The 17617-nt window shown below is 44.1% G+C and overlaps 1 protein-coding gene, 1 long non-coding RNA gene and 1 pseudogene across 6 annotated transcripts; 2 read left to right on the top strand and 1 right to left on the bottom strand.

Moving 5' to 3' along the window:
* The first annotated feature begins 696 nt into the window (after positions 1 to 696).
* TMEM219 (transmembrane protein 219) lies at positions 697 to 17191 on the top strand. Of its 5 annotated transcripts, none has more exons than XM_004020888.6 (6): positions 697 to 748; positions 1786 to 1984; positions 2078 to 2267; positions 13962 to 14191; positions 15910 to 16076; positions 17090 to 17191. In XM_004020888.6, the coding sequence occupies exons 2-5, from the start codon at positions 1820 to 1822 to the stop codon at positions 16042 to 16044; spliced, it is 720 nt and encodes a 239-aa protein (XP_004020937.1). In that variant the 5' UTR covers positions 697 to 748; positions 1786 to 1819; the 3' UTR covers positions 16045 to 16076; positions 17090 to 17191. The 5 variants fall into 5 exon arrangements, with proteins under 5 accessions (XP_004020937.1, XP_011959759.1, XP_011959763.1 ...); XM_012104369.5 differs by having other exon boundaries at positions 1783 to 1984; XM_012104373.5 differs by having other exon boundaries at positions 697 to 1238.
* On the top strand, positions 2273 to 7596 carry LOC121817835 (uncharacterized). The gene is made up of 3 exons (XR_006057892.2): positions 2273 to 6250; positions 6832 to 6914; positions 7005 to 7596. It is a non-coding gene; the product is annotated as an uncharacterized LOC121817835 (long non-coding RNA).
* Positions 8359 to 8858, bottom strand: LOC114110649 (glutaredoxin-related protein 5, mitochondrial-like; annotated as a pseudogene).
* Positions 17192 to 17617: the final 426 nt, after the last annotated feature.

Genomic DNA, 17617 nt, shown 5'->3' with positions numbered 1-17617 from the left:
GCTGCTGCTAAGTCGCTTCAGTCGTGTCCGACTCTGTGCGACCCCATAGACGGCAGCCCACCAGGCTTCCCCGTCCCTGGGATTCTCCAGGCAAGAACACTGGAGTGGTTTGCCATTTCCTTCTCCAATGCATGAAAGTGAAAGTGAAGTCGCTCAGTTGCGTCCGACTCTTCGCGACCCCATGGACTGCAGCCCACCAGGCTCCTCCGTCCATGGGATTCTCCAGGCAAGAGTACTGGAGTGGGGTGCCACTAGACACTACTAAATTGCAGAAAAAAGTATGCTCCAACGCCGGCCCGGAAGACCAGAGTCCCGGGACCGGAGCCCCGCCCCCGGGCGGACCCCAAGTCTTTACCCGGAACTAGGGCGCGGCTGGGCTGTGCTATTGGCAAGGGTGGGAGACGAGCAAAAGAAAATTGCCTGCGACGAGATTCTCGTTGAAATACCCCCATGATCCACCCGGATGGAGAGATTACTATTTAAGAATGCCTCTAGGATTACCTCCGATGCCTCTCTCCCTTTTACTCACCTCACGTGGCGTTCTTTCTTTCCCTTTGCCCCTGCAGTGGATGTTCTCTTGGTACGCCCCCACCCCGACCGGGAGGGGCGAGGCGCGCTCGCAGGAGCACTGCGCATGCGCATCCCGCCGAGGCCGGGTGGGGCGGCTGGGTGGGAGCACGGACCCCGCCCCTTCGCGACTCCACGCGTGACGTCGCGGGGGGCGCCGGCCTCCGCCCGGCTGCGAGCGGTGAGAGCGAGCGGCGGGCAGATCTGACGCTGCTAGAGCGGGAAGGGATGCGGGTGTTGAGTTTCTGCAGAAGGGGCTTGGCGGGGGAGGGGAGGCCTAGGGGCACCACCAGCTGCCGACCTCTGGCTCTGCCCTCCCCCTTTCTGCCTTTTCCGTCCTTCCAGATGTGCCAGGACGGGAAACAGGGCCGGGGCTGAGCCTTGGTGACACCTGCATTTCCCTGGAGCCCTCCTTCTCCCCCAGCCCATCTGTTTATCTCACCTTCCCGATGTTCCTTTTCATCAGGGTGTCGCTTCTCGCCAGGGAAAGAGCACTCCACTTGGAAGGGGAGCTGGGTTTCAGACTTTGGCCCTTCCACTCCTTTGTTAAAGTGCCCGAACCTCAATTTTCCCCGTAGTTATTTTTGCCTTGTCCCACCTGGTTTTGAAGATCCATATGACCCAGAGAAACAGAAAGGAAGTGAACATTTGTTCAATTCTTGCAAGGCCAGGTACTAGGGCAACTTTTATCTGCCCCATTTAGTCCTCACTATTTGATGTTCCTAGAACTCCCATTTCACAGATTTCTTAAACTCACACAGGTTCGCTGATTTGTCTCCTTGAGCCAGTGAGTGGCAGAGGAGGATTTCAGTTGAGTTTAGCTCCAAAGTGGAGTTTTTTTCGTCCAGCACTTACTTGTCTGGACTCTCAGCTGGAACCCTGGCCAAACCGTAGCCCCAGAACAGCTGCTTCCTGAATTTCTCCCCTGGAGAATTCTCCTTTTTGAGTTCCTTTTTCCAGCACAGCGTACTCTGCTCTGCTTCCGCCTTGATTACTTCAGAAATGGAACGCAGCAAACATTTATTGATTGGTGCATGGAGATAAACACTCAGAGTTAAGAGCCTCGGATTCCTGTCCTGGCTCTGCCACACTGACTGGCTGTGTGGCCTTGGACAAGTCCCTTGTCTCCTGATGCTTTAACTTCCCTTTGAATGAAATGGGTAAGTGCCTTCTTACTGGCAAGCTCTTGTGCAGTTCTCCCTTCCTCTCCTCCAGCAGGCTCTTCCCGGAGGCTCAGACCCCTCTGCTCCCCATGGGCAGCTGCCAGGCAGGGCACTACCTGCATTTCTGCCTGGCCCACCACCCACCTCTGGTCTGTGCCACTTTGATCCTGCTGCTTCTTGGCCTTTCTGGCCTGGGTCTTGGTGGCTTCCTCCTCACCCACAGAACAGACCTGCGCAGCCCTGACATCCCCCAGGTGAGTACTTACTCTCCTGCTCATCCATCCCCTGCAGGCCACTTCTTGCTGCTAATCTCCTCTCACTTCTCCTCACCTTCTTTTTGCCCTCAGGACTGGGTCTCCTTCTTGAGATCTTTTGGCCAGCTGACCCTGTGCCCCGTGAATGGGACAGTCACAGGGAAGGGGCGTGGGTCTCATATCGTGGGCTTACTGACCACCTTGAACTTCGGAGATGGTTCAGACAGGAACAAGACCCAGACGTTCCAAGCCCAGGTCCAGGGTAGTCGGATGGGATTGAAAGGTGAGACCAAGGAGGAATTGTGGGGTTGGATATCAGAACACTCAGGGGTGGGGCCCTGCCTCTGACCTCACCATCCTGGTGACCTTGGCCACATCTCTGGGCCTTAATCACTTCTGCTATAATAGGACTAGATATTTTCAGTGAACACAATGCCCACTGTGTAGATTCTCGATAAATGTTTTCTCTGTCCCCTTCCAGCTTTGAGGGTTCTTTGATTCTATCCTTGGAGGTGTGGTGAAATTGGCAAGATTTGACCTAAAGTTCTTTCTCAATCCTCTTCACCCCTTGGGGCTTCTGTTAGAGGCACCTTCTTTTTTCCTCGGGGATATCAGAGAAGCATGTTTTATTTATTTAACCTAGTGTCTTTAGTGCCGGATGCAGCTCTGTGTGCTATGAAGTATACAGAAAAATTAGACATCTTCCATTCCCAAATTGCATAAGTCTTCTGGGAAAATGATGAGTGAGAGTGAGTTGGGGGTGCCATTAATTCCTGGGGGAGATTTGGCCTCAAGTTCCTTATCTAAAGACTGTGGAAATGAAGGAGGAGGAGAGAAAAGTGGAATTCTTAGACTTCTGTGGTCCTTTCCAACACTATCGTTCTAAAATTCTGCATGGAGTCAATATGTATATGTGTAGGGAGGCACACATATACATATATTGCCAGGTGAGAGTAGGTCTTTATATTGTCAGGTGTACCTGTGTGTGATCAGAGAGCAAGAGTAAAGGAATGTATATGATATATACAGACTTGGAACATTTTTTCCTGTTCTTTTTATGTAAAATATATATATAAATATAAAAGATTCACAAAACCATAAAGTACACCTATTTAAAATGTACAAGTAAATGGCTTTTTTTATATTAAAAAAATGTGCAACTGTCACCACTGTCCATTCTAGAACATTTTCATTGCCTGATGAAGAAATCCTGTCCCCATTAGCATCTACTTCCCTTTTTCTCGTAACCTTCCAGCCCTAGGCAACCAGTAATACTTTTTATTTCTGAAGATATACCTTTTCTGGACATTTTATATAATATGTTGTCTTTTGTGATTGGCTTCTTTTACTTAGCATAATGTTTTCAAGGTTCATCCATACTGTATGATACGTTAGTAGTTCATTTCTTTTTACTGCTGGAAGGCATTCAGTATATGCATATTCCACATTTTATTTATCCATTCATCAGTTGATTGACATTTGAATTGTTTCCATTTCTTACCTATTATGAATGATGCTGCTGTAAACACTAATGTACAAGTTATTGCATTATTCTGTGTTTTCATTTCTTTTGAGTATATACCTAGAAATGGAGTTTCTGGGTCATATAGTAAGTCTATGTTTAAGGAACTGCTAGACTGTTTTCCGAAATGACTGTACCATTTTATATTCCTTCCAGCAGTGTATAAGAGTTCTAATTTCTTCACATTCTCACCAGCACTGGTTATTGCCTGTTTTTTGACTATATCCATCCTAGTCAGTGTGAAGTGATATTTAATTACGTTTCTGTTTTGCATTTTCTTTTTTTATTGAGGTACAGTTGATTTACAGTGTTGTGTTAATGTATGCTGTACATCAAAGTGATTCAGTTATACATATATATATTCTTTTTCATATTCTTTTCCATTATGGTTTATCACAGAATATTGAGTATAGTGTCCTGTGCTATACAGTAGGACCTTGTTGTTTATATATCCCATATATAACAGTTTGCATTGGCCAACCCCAGACTCTCAACCCACCCCCGCCCCCACTTTCCCTTGGGAAACACAAGTCTGTTCTCTGTGTTTGTGAGTCTGTTTCGTCGATATGTTCATTTGTGTTGTATTTTAGATTCTGCATCTAAATGATATTGTATGGCATTTGTCTTTCTCTCTCTGACTTGACTTCACTTGGTGTGATCATCTCTAGGTCCATCCATGTTGCTGCAAATGGCATTATTTCATTCTTTTTATGGCTGAGTAGTAAGTATTTAGGTTGTTTCCAGGTCTTGGCTGTTGTGGGGTACATGTGTCTTCTTGAATTGTAGTTTTGTCTGGATATATGCCCAGGAGTGGGATTGCTGGATCATATGGCAACTCTATTTTTAATTTTTCATACTGTTTTCTGTAGAGGCTGCACTAGTTTACAATCCTACCAGCAGCATAAGAGGGTTCCCGCTTCTCCACACCTCTGCCAGGATTTGTTATTTTTAGACTTTTTGATGATGGTCATTCTGACCAGTGTGAAGTACCTTGTCGTAGTTTTGATTTGCATTTTTCTAATAATTAGCGATGATGAACATCTTTTCGTGTGCCTATTGGCCATATCTATGTCTTCATTGGAGAAATGGCTGTTTAGTTCTTCTGCCCATTTTTTTATTGTGTTGGGTTTTTTTCTTTGTTTGAGTTGTATGAGCTGTTTGTATGTTTTGGAAATTAAGCCCTTATCAGTTGCATCATTTGGTTTACATTTTCTTGATGACTGATGATATTGAATATTTTTTTCATATGCTTATTGGCCATTTTCGTATCTTCAGAGAAATGTATATTCAGAGTCTTTGTTCATTTTAAAAATTGGATAACTTTTCTTTTAATTATTGAGTTGTAGGAGTCTCTTTTGTTTTCTAAATACAGGATTCTTATCTGATGTATGATTTGCAAATTTTCCCTCCCATCTGGGTTGTCTTTCACCTTGTTAATGGTATGCTTGGAAGCATGAAAGTTTTCATTTAGATGAGGTCCATTTTCTATTTTTGTTGTTGTTACTGCTTGTGATTTTAGCATTATATCTAACAAGACTTTGCCTAACCCATGGTCACTAAATATAGGTTTGGTTCGGTTCAGTTCAGTCGCTCAGTCGTGTCCGACTCCTTGCAACCCCATGAATCACAGCACGCCAGGCGTCCCTGTCCATCACCAACTCCCGGAGTTCGCACAAACTTAAATCCATCAAGTCGGTGATGCCATCCAGCCATCTCATCCTCTGTCGTCCCCTTCTCCTGCTGCCCCCAATCCCTCCCAGCATCAGAGTCTTTTCCAATGAGTCAACTCTTGGCATGAGGTGGCCAAAGTATTGGAGTTTCAGCTTTAGCATCATTCCTTCCAAAGAAATCCCAGGGCTGATCTCCTTCAGAATGGACTGGTTGGATCTCCTTGCAGTCTAAGGGACTCTCAAGAGTCTTCTCCAACACCACAGTTCAAAAGCATCAATTCTTCGGTGCTCAGCTTTCTTCACAGTCCAACTCTCACATCCATACATGACTACTGGAAAAACCATAGCCTTGACTAGATGGACCTTTGTTGGCAAAGTAGTGTCTCTGCTTTTGAATATGCTATCTAGGTTGGTCATAACTTTTCTTCCAAGGAGTAAGCGTCTTTTAATTTCATGGCTGGTTACTACTATTGTTTTCTTGTAAGAATTTTGTATTTTTAGCTCTTACATTTAGATCTGTGATCAATTTTGAGTTAATTTTTTTGTGTATGGTGTGAGGATAGGGTCCAACTTTATTCATTTGCAGGTACTATTCAGTTGACCTGGCATATTTTGTTGAGAAGGCTATTCTTTCCTCATTGAAAAAGCTTGGCACTCTTACTGAAAGCAATTGACCGCAGACATATGGGTTTATTTCTGGATTCTCAGTTCTGTTCCATTGATCTATGTCTCTACTTATGCTAGTACCACACTGTTTTGATCACTGTAGCTTTGTAGTAAGTTCTGAAATCAGAAAATGTGAATTCTCATCTACAGCTGTACCACCCTGACTCAGAAGCTAAGCAGGGTTGAGCCTGGTTAATACTTGGATGGGAGAAAATGCGAACTCTCCAGCTTTGTTCTTTTTTTTTTTTTTAAAGATTGTTTTGGCTATTGCAGATCCCTTGGATTTTCATATTATTTTTAGGATCAGCTTGTCAGTTTCTGCTTCTGCATGGTTAGAAACAAAGTTGTAACATTCAAGATTGTTTTGGACCAAGTAAAAAGTAATCACATATGATTGCATCATCTAAGGTAATTATTTAATACCTACTATGTACCAAGCATGGGGAATAGAGCACTGTCTGTGAGATATGGATCCTCACCTCAAATCAGTCACAGTCTAGCAAGGATACAGATTGTGAACAGAAGTAAATACCTTTCAGCATGTGCAGTGGAACACAGGGTACAGCGAGAGTATCATAAGTCTGTCAAGCAGGGATGGTGAAGACAGGCCTTTCCAAGGATATAGGCAGGGACTGAACTGAGGCTCGAGGGAGGCTTCAGAATGTGCCCTTTTGGCCAGTGCATGGGCATGGTTGCTCTTGTGTCCAGTTCTTTGTGACACTGTAGACTGTAGTCCACCAGGCTCCTCTGTCCATGGGATTCTCCAGGCAAGAATATTGAAGTGGCTTGCCATTTCCTCCTCCAGGGGATCTTCCCGACTTAGGGATCGAACCCGTGTCTCTTGCATCTCCTGCATTGGCAGGCAGATTCTTTACTGCTGAGCCACCTGGGAAGCCCCATTCCAGCCAGAGGGAAGAGCATATGCAAAAGCAGGCAGACGGGGTTACGATGGCACATTTAGGAACTTCCATGGGTTCGGTTTGTTGCAGGGAAAGGAGTATTGATGAGTGGCAGGAAATGGATCTGAAGCAGCAGGCAGAATTCCATGAAGAGTCCCTTGTGCCGAGCCAAGGTAGTTGGACTTTTAACTAGTATATTTGGCTTACTCAATGAGTTTAATCAAAAAGATAGTATAATTTTGTTCTTTTGTTCTTTTTAAAAGATCACACTCTGTTGGCTGACTGCCTGGAAGGAATGGGTCAAAGTGCATGAAGACCAGTTAGAAAGTGATTGTGATAAAAAGATGATAAGGACTTCCCTGGTAAACCAGTGGTTAAGACTGTGCTCTTCTAATGCAGGGGCATGGGTTCCTTCCCTGGTCAGGAAATTGAGATCCCACTTGTAGCGTAGCACAGCCCCCCAAAAAAAGATGATAAGAAAAATTGAGCTAAGATGGTGGTGTGAAAGAGGGGGACTGATTTGAGAGAGTTGATAGAAGTGTGAGATGGATAGGATTTGGTGAGAGATTTGATTTGGGGAATGTAGAAGAAAGGGGAATTTTCTTATAAATTTCACAAATATGTTTCTCAGTTGCAATTATGATGTATATACTGGTTTGTATTTTTTTTTCACTTTATGACATCATGTTTTCTATATTACTGAATGGCCAGAACACTATTATTTTAATGGATATAAATTGATCTGTTAATTGGTTAAACCAACCTTTATTAATGCTTTCTCTATTGATAAACATTTTTGTTTTCTATTTTTTATATTTTTCATGAAATTACAATAAACACTTTGTATACTTTGCATTTTTCTTTGAATCTTTTTCGTAGGATTAGTTTATACAAGTGGTATTACTGAGTCAAAGTATGGACATTTTTTTAAATACACAAATTCATTTTGTTGTGGAATCAGATTACATAGAAAGGTACAGAGTAAATGTAAAACTCTTCCTTACCTCCCCTGCAGAGTCCACAGTTTGCTGGGCATCCTCTCAGTCCTTCTCTGTCTCCATTTAAAATTGCAACAGAAACATCCAAATTGTCCTCTACAAGTGTCACCAGTGAAGAGTGCCCATTTCTCCACATTTCAACAACTCTTGTTATTATCACTCCTTTTAATTTTTACCAATTTAATGGTCCAAGGAACGACCTGATTTTTATTTTATTTTTTTAGTGAAACAAGTAAAGTGTTTATTAGGAAAAAAGAGTACAGTATGTGTGGATAGGCACATGGGCAAACTCAGAGAGAGAGTCATACCCTTGTGGTAGTTTAAATCACTTGTGTGGGGCATTTCTTTTGGGTTTCCTCTGGCCAGTCTTTTGTTTCCTGGGTTGGCAGTTTATTTTTTAAAAAACTAAAAACCCGGTTGTCTTATTTTCTTCCTTGTCCATCATTTTTCTTAGCAGAACAAGTTACAAAAAACCGGGGAGGGGGGTTATATTATCTTTGCAGACTGACAGGAAGAAGCAGTGCAAGCAGTCATCTGAAGAGTGGGAACCCGAATGGGCAAGGCTTCTCTGGTGATGAGACTCTTGACACCAGCGGCTCCTCACCCGGGCTGCCCTCCCTCACTTGAGTTCCTGGTGTTTTGTTTCGTCTGAGAGGGAGGAGCAGATCCCCAGCTTCTCAGTTCTATCAGGTCCCTATTTGCTGCATTGTCGCAGCCCGCCACGGGCTCGCCATTGAGGTGCACTTGCAGGATAGTGGAGGAGTCTTTAATGCCTTGCCGGAGCTGGTGGTCGTCTAGCATGTTGTAGGCCAGGTAGTCTCGGACACCGTGGAGCTGCAGAAACTGCACCATGACGTGGCTGAAGCTGCACCGGGCTGCTCCAGCGTCCTCTTGAGGAAGGGCACCACCTTGTCCTTCTTCACCAATGCGTCCAGGTGTTCCCAAGAGCCGTTGCTGCCCAAGCATTCTGCCCCGCACGCCCAGGATCCGCAGGCCGCTGCCTGCACCATGCCCACAGTGGAGCAGAGCTGCTGCCGCAGGCCCAGGGACCTGCTCATCCCCGCGTGCTGGCCGGAGCCCTCGGCCCCTGGCGACCTGGGCTAGCAACTGGCCAGTCATTTTGATTTGCCTGAGTCTGTATTTGGTATATCACAGGATCCTCCCCTGTATGCTCACGCATCTGTAAGCCAAGGTGGATTCCAGTGAAAATGCCTGTGGGTAGGTTAGCATCACTCCCTTCTTGACCTCCAAGGAGTTTTCTAGACAGGAGGGTCTCCTTGACTTAGAGAATGAGGAATATGTGGTCTCTTATCTGGGTAGGGCCTAGCCTCTCTTGATTGTCCTACTATTAATATTTTGGAGTTTCTGACCACAGGGAATGAACTCCCAATTGTTCTCCCAGTGGGGATGGGCACATCTATCACCTGCCTCAATCTGACATTGAAAACAGAGCCCAAGGTTGAAATTTTTTTACTCTGAACCCCAACAGTCCCATTGCCTGCTAAAACAAAAATAGCAACATTCTCCATAGAATTTAAACAAGATTATGTTCAGAATCTTGTAAAATAATCCTTAAAATGTCATGATACAACCAAAATTATTCAGCATATAAGGAACACAAAATTTCAACTTGCACAGGAAAGAATGATCAATAGATGTCAAAATAGAATGCACATGACAGAATTATTCGACAGAGGTTTTAAGTCAGCCATTATAAAAATGCTCAATCAAGAACACTCTTAAATGCTAAAAATAGTCTGTAAAGAGGGAACATAAAGATGTAAATGCAAGTTTTAGAATTGAAAATCACAACAACCAAAATTAGAAACTCGCTGCCTGGACTCAGTAGCAGACAGAGGAAAGAGCTTAACTTTGACTTTTGTTGTTGTTTAGTCACTAAGTTGTGTTAGTGACTCTTTTGTTTTTGTGACCCCCATGGACTGTAGCCCACTAGGCTCCTCTCTCCGTGGAATTTTCCAGGCAAGAATACTGAAGTGGGTTGCCATTTCCTTTGGCATGATTTTCTTAATTAATTAATTAATTTTTATTGAAGGATAATTGCTTACACTGATAGGATACTGAAAGAGGAACTCCCCGGGGTTGGTAGGTGCCCAATATGCTACTGGAGATCAATGGAGAAATAACTCCAGAAAGAATGAAGGGATGGAGCCAAAGCAAAAACAATACCCAGTTGTGGGTGTGACTGGTGATAGAAGCAAGGTCCGATGCTGTAAAGAGCAATATTGCACAGGAACCTGGAATGTCAGGTGCATGAATCAAGGCAAATTGGAAGTGGTCAAACAGGAGATGGCAAGGGTGAATGTCAGCATTCTAGGAATCAGCGAACTAAAATGGACTGGAATGGGTGAACTTAACTCAGATGACCCATTATATCTACTATTGTGGGCAGGAATCCCTTAGAAGAAATGGAGTAGCCATCATGGTCAACAAAAGAGTCTGAAATGTAGTACTTGGATGCAATCTCAAAATCGACAGAATGGTCTATGTTCGTTTCCAAGGCAAACCATTCAATATCACAGTAATCCAAGCCTATGCCCCAACCAGTAACTCTGAAGAAGCTGAAGTTGAATGGTTCTATGAAGACCTACAAGACCTTTTAGAACTAACACCCAAAAAGATGTCCTTTTCATTATAGGGGACTAGAATGCAAAAGTAGAAGTCAAGAAACACCTGGAGTAACAGGCAAATTTGGCCTTGGAGTACGGAATGAAGCATGGCAAAGGCTAATAGAGTTTTGCCAAGAGAACACACTAGTTACAGCAAACACCCTCTTCCAACAACACAAGAGAGGACTCTACACATGGACATCACCAGATGGTCAACACCGAAATCAGATTGATTATATTCTTTGCAGCCAAAGATGGAGAAGCTCTATACAGTCAGCAAAAACAAGACCGGGAGCTGACTGTGGCTCAGATCATGAACTCCTTATTGCCAAATTCAGACTGAAATTGAAGAAAGTAGGGAAAACCACTAGACCATTCAGGTCGACCATTTGACCCAAGTCAAATCCCTTATGATTATACAGTGGAAGTGAGAAATAGATTTAAGGGACTAGATCTGATAGAGAGAGTGCCTGATGAACTATGGATGGAGGTTCGTGATATTGTACAGGAGACGGGGATCAAGACCATCCCCATGGAAAAGAAATAGAAAAAAGCAAAATGGCTGTCTGAGGAGGCCTTACAAATACCTGTGAAAAGAAGAGAAGCGAAAAGCAAAGGAGAAAAGGAAAGATATAAGCGTCTGAACGCAGAGGCAAAGAATAGCAAGGAGAGGTAAGAAAGCCTTCCTCAGTGATCAGTGCAAAGAAATAGAGGAAAAGAACAGAATGGGAAAGACTAGAGATCTCTTCAAGAAAATTAGAGATACCAAGGGAACATTACATGCAAAGATGGGCTCGACAAAGGACAGAAATGGTATGGACCTAACAGAAGCAGAAGATGTTAAGAAGAGGTGGCAAGAATATACAGAACTGTACAAAAAAGATCTTCATGACCAAGATAATCACGATGGTGTGATCATTCGCCTAGAGCCAGGCATCCTGGAATGCGAAGTCAAGTGGGCCTTAGAAAGCATCACTATGAACAAAGCTAGTGGAGGTGATGGCATTCCAGTTGAGCTGTTTCAACTCCTGGAAGATGATGCTGTGAAAGTGCTGCACTCAATATGCCAGCAAATTTGGAAAACTCAGCAGTGGCCGCAGGACTGGAAAAGGTCAGTTTTCTTTCCAGCCCCAAAGAATTCAATGCCAAAGAATGCTCAAACTACCGCACAATTGCACTCATCTCCCACACTAGTAAAGTAATGCTCAAAATTCTCCAAGCCAGGCTTCAGCAGTACATGAACCGTGAACTTCCAGATGTTCAAGCTGGTTTTAGAAAAGGCAGAGGAACCAGAGATCAAATTGCCAACATCCACTGGATCATGGAAAAAGCAAGAGAGTTCCAGAAAAGCATCTATTTCTGCTTTATTGACTATGCCAAAGCCTTTGACTGTGTGGAACACAGTAAACTGTGGAAAATTCTGAGAGAGATGGGAATACCAGACCACCCGACCTGCCTGTTGAGAAACCTATATGCAGGTCAGGAAGCAACAATTAGAACTGGACATGGAACAGACTGGTTCCAAATAGGAAAAGGAGTGCGTCAAGGCTGTATATTGTCACCCTGCTTACTTTACTTCTATGTAGAGTAAATCATGAGAAACACTGGGCTGGAAGAAGCACAAGCTGGAATCAAGATTGCTGGGAGAAATATCAATCACCTCAGATATGCATATGACACCACCCTTATGGCAGAAAGTGAAGAGGAACTAAAAGCCTCTTGATCAAAGTGAAAGAGGAGAGTGAAAAAGTTGGCTTAAAGCTCAACATTCAGAAAACTAAGATCATGGCATCTGGTCCCATCACTTCATGGGAAATAGATGGGGAAACAGTTGTAACAGTGTCAGACTTTATTTTTTGGGGCTCCAAAATCACTGCAGATGGTAACTGCAGCCATGAAATTAAAAGAGGCTTACTCCTTGGAAGAAAAGTTATGACCAACCTAGATATCATATTCAAAAGCAGAGACATTACTTTGCCAACAAAGGTCCATCTAGTCAAGGCTATGGTTTTCCAGTGGTCATATATGGATGTGAGAGTTGGACTGTGAAGAAAGCTGAGCACCGAAGAATTGATGCTTTTGAACTGTGGTGTTGGAGAAGATTTTAAAGGAGATCAGTTCTGGGTGTTCATTGGAAGGACTGATGCTAAAGCTGAAACTCCAATACTTTGGCCACCTGATGCGAAGAGCTGACTCGTTGGGAAAGACCTTGATGCTGGGAGGGATTAGGGCAGGAGGAAAAGGGGACGACAGAGGATGAGATGGCTGGATGGCATCACTGACTCAATGGACATGAGTTTGAGTGAACTCCGGGAGTTGGTGATGGACAGGGAGGCCTAGTGTGCTGCGATTCATGGGGTCACAAAGGGTTGGACACAACTGAGCGACTGAACTGAACTGAACTGAAATTGCTCACAGAATTTTGCTGTTTTCTGTCAAACCTCAACATGAATCAGCCATAGGTATACATAAATCCCCTCCCTTTTGAAGCTCCCTCCCACGCCTACCTGATTTTTTAAAAGTTAATTTCTTTGGCCACCTCCAGTCTTGGTTTCAGCATGAGGACTCTAATAGTGGTGTGAGGACTTAGTTGCTCTGCAGCATGTGGGCTCTTAATTCCCTGACTGGGGACTGAACCCACATCCCTTGCATTGGAAAGGCAGGTTCTTAACCACTGAACCAGAAGGGAAGTTCCTGGAATTACCTGATTGTTTTAATTTGCTTTCTCCTGACTGCTAGTGAAGTTGAGCAATTTTCGTACAGGTTTATTGGCCATTTTCATGTATTCTCTGAATTTCCTATTCATATCCTTTAGTTATTTTTCTTTCAAGATATTTATCTTATGATTTTTTTAAGTTCTTTATACATTCTGGATAGTAAACACTTTGCCAATTAAATATGCCATAGGTATTTTCAGTGATTCTGTTACTTCTTTTTCTAAAACTTACCTTTCATTGTACGGAAGCCTTTAATTCTTATGAAATTTTTTATTGCTCTTGTCCTCAGGCTTTTAAGTTTTGTGTCATTTTTTGGAATGCCTTTGTTTCCCACTTTAAAATGAGAAAATGTTCTTTTCTGTTTTCTTTTAATACTTAGGTTTGTGTTTGGTTTTATTTACAAAAGCTCTTTAATACATCTGGATTTTATAGTGTCAGGTAACAGTCTAACTTTTTTTCCAAATGGAAATTGTCCCAGGGCCATTGACTGAGTAGGCCATTCTTTTTCCACTAATTTGAAATGAGATGTGAACTTTTTCATGGATTTGAGTACCTAGTAGAAGACAGTTTTCTTCAGAAAAATGGACTAGTTTAGACACATTGATAGCAGCAGTGTGTATCTATCTCAGTTTTACTGCAGCCTTCTGAGAACTGGTATGACCGTTTTATTGACTGTGAGCTAACTTAAATTTTGTTTATATTGGTATGCAGTTATTTTCATTTCTCAGTGACATAAATGATGGTATTAAAGGACTTACTTGAATACAATCAATACCAAAATACCTGGTACTGTAGGAAGCCTACAGAAATGAATAGATGTCTAAAGATGGTTACCTCCCAGAATTTTCTTAACATCTCCTCCCCTGTGCCTCTCATAGGATCTTCTGCAGGAGAGCTGGTCCTCATAACGGCCAGGGTGACCACAGAAAGGACCCCAGGAACCTGCCTGTATTTTAGTGCTACTCCAGAAATCCTGCCCTCCAGCCAGCCACCGATACCCTGCTCAGAGGAGGGAGCAGGAAATGCTACCCTGAGCCCTAGAATGGCTGAGGAGTGTGTCAGTGTCTGGAGCCACGAAGGTCTTGTGCTCACCAAGTTACTCACCTCGGTAAGAGCCTCAGTAAACTTTGTTGGGCTTTCATAAACTGTCATGCTGACTGCTGTGTCGTGAAGGCCCCTGGAGGTAGCTTTACCAAGGAGGAAAAGCACAGGCTTTATAATCTTGCCACAGAGGCTGTGTGACCTTGAACAAGCATGTGGACCTTTGAGAACCTCAGCTTCTTCATCTATAAAATAGAAAGCATGATACTATCTCCTAGTACTAACAAATAAGGATAAATGAGAATGAATGTAAAGTGCCTAGTACAATGTCTGGTACATAATAGATTGGATAAATGTTAGCTATTACTATTAACAATTGTCTTTAGATACAATAAAACATGATCTTCACCTCAAAGGAGTTCAGAAGCTATAATAAAAGGCAGAATGGACTAACTGCTATGGGAGAGATGTGAGCAAAGTGTTATTCAAACAGGATGAGGACCAATTAACTCTTAACTTGCACATTTATGGGGAGTGCTTCACCAAGAAGCTGGCATTTAAAAAAGGGGATTGTTTACAGTAGTTTATAATGTACAGAGTGTTTTCAGGTTCATTATCTTATTTGATCTTAAAATAGCTTTTTGAGGTAGCTGTTATTATCCCATTTTACAGATGAGGAAACAGAGAGGGAGTGAATTGCCCCAGGCCATACAACTGGTTAAGTTGGCAGAGCCAGGATTGCAACCTGCAGTGTCTGACTTCCAAGTCTTCTGCCCTGTCAGGGTGATCCTTGAAGAATGAGGAAGACTTGGGCCAGGAATGCCATAGAGGGGGCTCGGGAGAGGGGAGACACATTCCAGGCAAAGGGATTAGCGTGAGCAGAGGCCTAGGGATTGAAAGGTGTTCAGTGTTCAGTGTTCGGGGGCACTCCATGATGAGGGCTTAGGAATGACTTAGAGGAAGAGGCAAAGAGATGGAGGGGCCAGGTCATGACGCACCGTGATGCCTGGCTAAGATGCTATGATTTGATAACTGCAGGTCACAGGGTTCCTTGGTGCTGGGTGGACAAGACTGGCTAAGTGGAGGAGAGAGACAGTTAGGAGGCTGCTGCATACACTTCCCTCAGATTTGTAAAGACCCTGGTGAGGAACATAACCTGGGAGCTTGGAATCCAGAGATCGTGGTTTCCAGACCTGGCCCTGCTTGCACATTTCAAAACATAGACAGTAGTAAACTTCCCTGTCTCTTGGCATCATTACAGTGTTCAATTTAACGTTTGAGCAAGAAAGTAGACAAGTGTTAAATTGTACAAAAATAGAGGGCTTTCCTGGTGGCTCATTGGTGAAGAATCCACCTGCCAATGCAGGAGACACGGGTTTGATCCCTGGTCCGGGAGGACTGCACATGCCATGGAGCAGCTCACCGCCTGTGCCACAACTACTGAGCCCACGTGCTGCAACTGTTGAAGCCCTCAAGCCCAAGAGCCCATGCTCTACAGCAGGAGAAGCCACCTCAATGAAAAGCCCTCACACTGCAACTAGAGTAGCCCCCACTCTATGCAACTAGAGAAAAGCCCATGCAGTCACAAAGACCTAGCACAGCCAAAAGTAAATAAAAATAACATTTTCCCTTTAGTTGTTCCCTGGATATGGAGAGCCTTTTCCCCCATGAAGGCTCTCTCTGTAGCCCTTGGGCTGGGGGTGTCTAAGATGTCTTCTTCCCCAGGGAAGATCCTCCACAGACCCTCTCCATCATTCCTCCTCCCCTCCCCATCCCCACCCCTAGGAGGAGCTGACTCTGTGTGGCTCTCGGCTGCTGGTTTTGGGCTTCTTCCTGATTCTGTTCTGTGGCCTCTGCTGTCTCACTGCTGCGTGCTTCCATCCGCGCCGGGAGTCCCACTGGTCTAGAACCCGGCTCTGAGGGCCCTGGCCTAGTTCCCGTCTTGTTCTCAGGTAAGGTTCTTTGACTTAGTCCTGTAGGAATAGGGGATGAGGTGGGGGTGGCAGTTCTGAGACAGAGCCATTCCTGAACAATACGGTTTGGTTTTACTTATTTCTGTACTCTATACAGATGGAATGATGCACGTCCTTCGGTGACTGACTTCTTTCAGTTAATACTCTGACTTTACGATTCATAGCTGTAGTTCATGTCCAAGCTTTATGGCAACAGTGGTGAATTAAGTGGTGAAATTTGATGATATGCCCTGGATATAAATCCTATTTGTCTTGCTTTTTTTGTGAAATTCTGATGCCTGTTTTATGATGTAAATTTTGTGAAATTCATCTTGAGCTGCTCAAAAGGATTGATGATGCCCGTTTACTAGACACATACTGTGTGCCAGTGTTCTTCACATGCACCTTCTCTTTTACATTAGCCATCATTGCATTTAGAAAAAGTTCTGCTAACAGGATCTTTGGAGGGACACAGCCTCCAAAGTGAGGGTGGGACATATTAGCTGGCTAGTTAGTGTGCTCGCTCATTAAGGTAAAAAATTCTGTAAAAACTCATCTTTTCAGGTGAGTCTCGTATATAATTTGAGAGTCATTTTATTGTGTACTCAGCTCTTAAACTATTTTCAGCTTTGGCTGGCTGCTGTGCCCTAGGAAATCCCCATGGGAGAAGAGGAAACAGCCTAGGCCCAGGGAAGAGCACTAACCAGAGGATCTGGACCTTTATGATCAACTTTGCTTATCTTGCTTAGGGCTAGGCCTGACTACTGCAACCACCTACTTGGGTTGGGAAAAGGTGAAACCCTCTCAGCCTTTCTTAGATCTGAGAAGACTGGAAAAGGAAGGCTTTCTGGCTCCTGGCAGGTTCTGGGGTCCTGAGGCCACCTCACTTGGAATAAGTGCCTGTGCTTATCCCTAGTTGTCACTTCCTCTGCTCCTTCCTCAATTTCTGCAACCATCCCAGAGCTTCCTCCAAGGGCCCTCTGACCTGCCCTGTGTTTTTTCTTTCTTTCCAGGTGTGGATCAACTTCTTGGGCCTTGATTCTGAGTTGGAAGAGATGTTACAAAAAGTGGAGAGCTGGAATGTGGGAGGAAATAAAAGGCTTTTTTGCTCAGTGTTTTCCGGGGTGTTGACTGGGGGTTGGATTGAGGTGGGAATTTTAGGGTAAGAAAGCTAGGGAGGTTTGGGGGATTTTTCCTTGTTGACTCTTTAGGTTAGGGAACAGGTTTAAGGCATAGATGACTGCAGTTCTTGAGTTGTGGTCGTGGAAATGGATTGACATAAATGCAGTGTGACCTTGTGCAGGTCATGGTGCTGTGAAGGGCCTCAGTCTTCTGATGGGATTTGACAGACTTGAGTTTTCCGAGCGAAGATTCCTCGAACTTGGGAGCCCACGCCCAGGCTGGACAGTTACTAACCAGGACAGTCCGTTTTCCCGCCTTTCCCGCGCCCAGCGGCAGTCTTCCCTTACCCCTCCCAACCTCTACCCTGCACGCAGGCGCAGATCACGGCTTCTCATTTCCTTCCACCCGTGCCCCCTCAA

This window comes from Ovis aries, chromosome 24 (genome assembly GCF_016772045.2).
Source record: "Ovis aries strain OAR_USU_Benz2616 breed Rambouillet chromosome 24, ARS-UI_Ramb_v3.0, whole genome shotgun sequence".
Lineage (NCBI taxonomy): Eukaryota > Metazoa > Chordata > Mammalia > Artiodactyla > Bovidae > Ovis > Ovis aries.
Note: the sequence above shows the minus strand (reverse complement) of the source record. Positions and strands in the feature narration are given on the sequence as shown.